The following is a 2,500-nucleotide window of genomic DNA, read 5'->3' as shown; positions in this document are numbered from 1 at the left end:
CACACACACACACACACACACACACACACACACACACACACACACACACACACACAAACACACATACATTCAAATACACAAAACAGGCATCCTAATGATTTTCCACATATCCCCCCGACCCTTCACACACACACACACACACACACACACACATTTCACACTATTCTCACACCAACTAACTTTATTCATGAAAACGACCCCATTACGCTTCCACAGAACAAACATACATCAATACTTCAACACATAAATATTAGAAAAGGCATCTCCAATTCAGCGAGTGAGCGCCTGAGGTAAAATGCTTACACCTGTTTTTTTTACACCATTTTGCAACTGTCAAAAAGTTTTATTTAACACAGTTGTTAGTGTAGTTATTTGACAAAATCTTCAATATCTATGTATTTTTTAAAGAATAACTCCCCTATCAACCAATACAAAGTCATACTTTGATGCCATTTCTAATCATCAGATTTAGGTCACATGATAACAGCATCAAACACAGCAAGACACTTTCGATGAATGTGTGAGCGCTTCCGTGTCCTTGAACATTTTGTCTGTCTGTCTGTGTGTGCGTGTGTGCGTGTGTGTGTGTGTGTGTGTGTGCGTGTGCGTGTGCGTGTGCGTGTGCGTGTGTGTGTGTGTGTGTATCAAATGAATCTAAGGCTTGTGAATGATGGATATATATGACAGCAAGTGTGTGTGTGTGTGTGTGTCTGTGTGTGTGTGTGTGTATGTGTGTGTGTGTGTGTGTGTGTGTGTATCAAAGGCATCTAAGGCCAGTGTTTGATGGATGTGTGTGAAAGTGATTGTGTACATAGGTGAGTGTGTGTGTGTGTGTGTGTGTGTGTGTGTTTATGTATCAAAGGCATCTAGAGCCTGTGCAAGATGGATTTATGAAATATCTTGACAAAACTTGATACAGAACAGGCAATGGACTGTCTGACTTTGAGGCAGAACTTCTGAAGCACTGCAGAGCAGTGGATTGGCTGCAAGACAGGGAAAAGGGTGGGGCTAGGATCATCATTGGCCACTTAAGGGGTCACTGGGCGTGGAATTGAAACTGGCATCAGCAGTGGATTGGCTGCAAGACAGGGAAAAGGGTGGGGCAAGGATCCTCATTGGCCACTGAAGGGGTCACTGGGCGTGGCATTGAAACTGGCATCAGCAAAGATGGCCAATGTGCCCACAGTGGTAAAAACCACAAAGATCCACAGAAAGAGCCGGTCCACTACCATGGCAACGTACTGCCAATCTTCCTTCAGCTGAGAGAGAGAGAGAGAGATAGGAGGAAAGAGAGGGATAGAAAGAAGGGGAAACAAAAGATATGAAATTAATGAAATACTATGGTAGGGAGTGATTCAGAGAGAAAGAGTGAAAGAGAGAAAAGACATAACTGGGAATTTGAAAAGTTGAGAAAGAACCCTTTAAAAGAATTGTGAAAAAGCTTGCTGCTTTTATTTTGAGTGACTTGGAAGAGACCATGAAAATCCCCCATTTCATCAACGAGTGGGGTCTGTGTGAATCCTTTGGTTGCTATGGCACCTTCCTGTACACAAGGCCCTGGCCTGCAGCACACGCATGCAGAGCTGCATCCTATGCAACTGTTGCAACTATGCAACATTAAAGAGCAAGTCCATCTGTATTAAAGGTAGAGTATTCCAAGGCATCCTATCCAGACCAACATTACCTCACTTTACTTCACTTAAGTAAATAATTATACAAACAAATGATACTATGTACTTATAATACATATATTTATATGTTCTACATTGTAGATTAATACTGAAGACAGAATAACTATGAAAGAACACATATGGAATTATGTAGTAAACAAAAAGTTGGTAATCAAACCAGAATATGTTTTATATTTTAGATTCTTCAAAGTAGCCACCTTTAGCTTTGATGACTGCTGTGCACTCTCTTGGCATTCTCTCAATCAGCTTTATGAGGTAGATGTGTAGATCTGTAGATAGGCCACCGTAGATACCTGTGTATTCCATCCTGATTGAAGCAGGGCCCTTTGCTAGCTACTACAATCCACTGTGCTCTTTATGTCTGCTTGCTTTGATGTTACCAGTTCCAGAAAGCCAGCTCATTGTTAAGTGTTTCTTGTTGTTTGTGTGTGTATCACAGGATGTTTTATCACAGATTGCCCCTTAAGGTCACCCTAGAACCTTCTCATGAGAGCATCTCTGTGCCCCTCCCATGAAGCAGTCAGAGGTCAGCCTCTAAAAAACGTGTAGATAAGAAGATGAGATAAGATAAGAAACTTATAGTGATAGAGGTGAACATTAACTGAATTAACTGAATATTTAGTGATACAATCATTTAAAAACCTTTTTGAAGAGGTAATGAGCATTATATACTGTAAAGCCCTGCCCTGTAGGGTTTATCCTTTTGAAAGCAGGTTCATGCCACACACTTGTTTTGGATGTGGACTAATGACCATTGGCAGAGCGTTTATTTAAACACTTGGGTGACAGGAGGTAGAGAAGTCGTTCAG

At 41.2% G+C, this 2,500-nt stretch overlaps 1 protein-coding gene across 1 annotated transcript in view; it reads right to left on the bottom strand.

Annotated features, from left to right (window-relative positions):
- Window positions 1-806: 806 nt before the first annotated feature.
- Window positions 807-2,500, bottom strand: part of chrnb1 (cholinergic receptor, nicotinic, beta 1 (muscle)) — a 30,195-nt gene continuing 28,501 nt past the window's right edge. Inside the window, exon 11 of the mRNA XM_012830808.3 lies at window positions 807-1,259. Within this exon, the coding sequence (XP_012686262.2) occupies window positions 1,113-1,259 (147 nt within the window). The 3' untranslated portion in view covers window positions 807-1,112. The remainder of the gene's footprint in view (window positions 1,260-2,500) is intronic.

Source organism: Clupea harengus, chromosome 18 (assembly GCF_900700415.2).
Source record: "Clupea harengus chromosome 18, Ch_v2.0.2, whole genome shotgun sequence".
Taxonomy (NCBI): domain Eukaryota; kingdom Metazoa; phylum Chordata; class Actinopteri; order Clupeiformes; family Clupeidae; genus Clupea; species Clupea harengus.
Note: the sequence above shows the minus strand (reverse complement) of the source record. Positions and strands in the feature narration are given on the sequence as shown.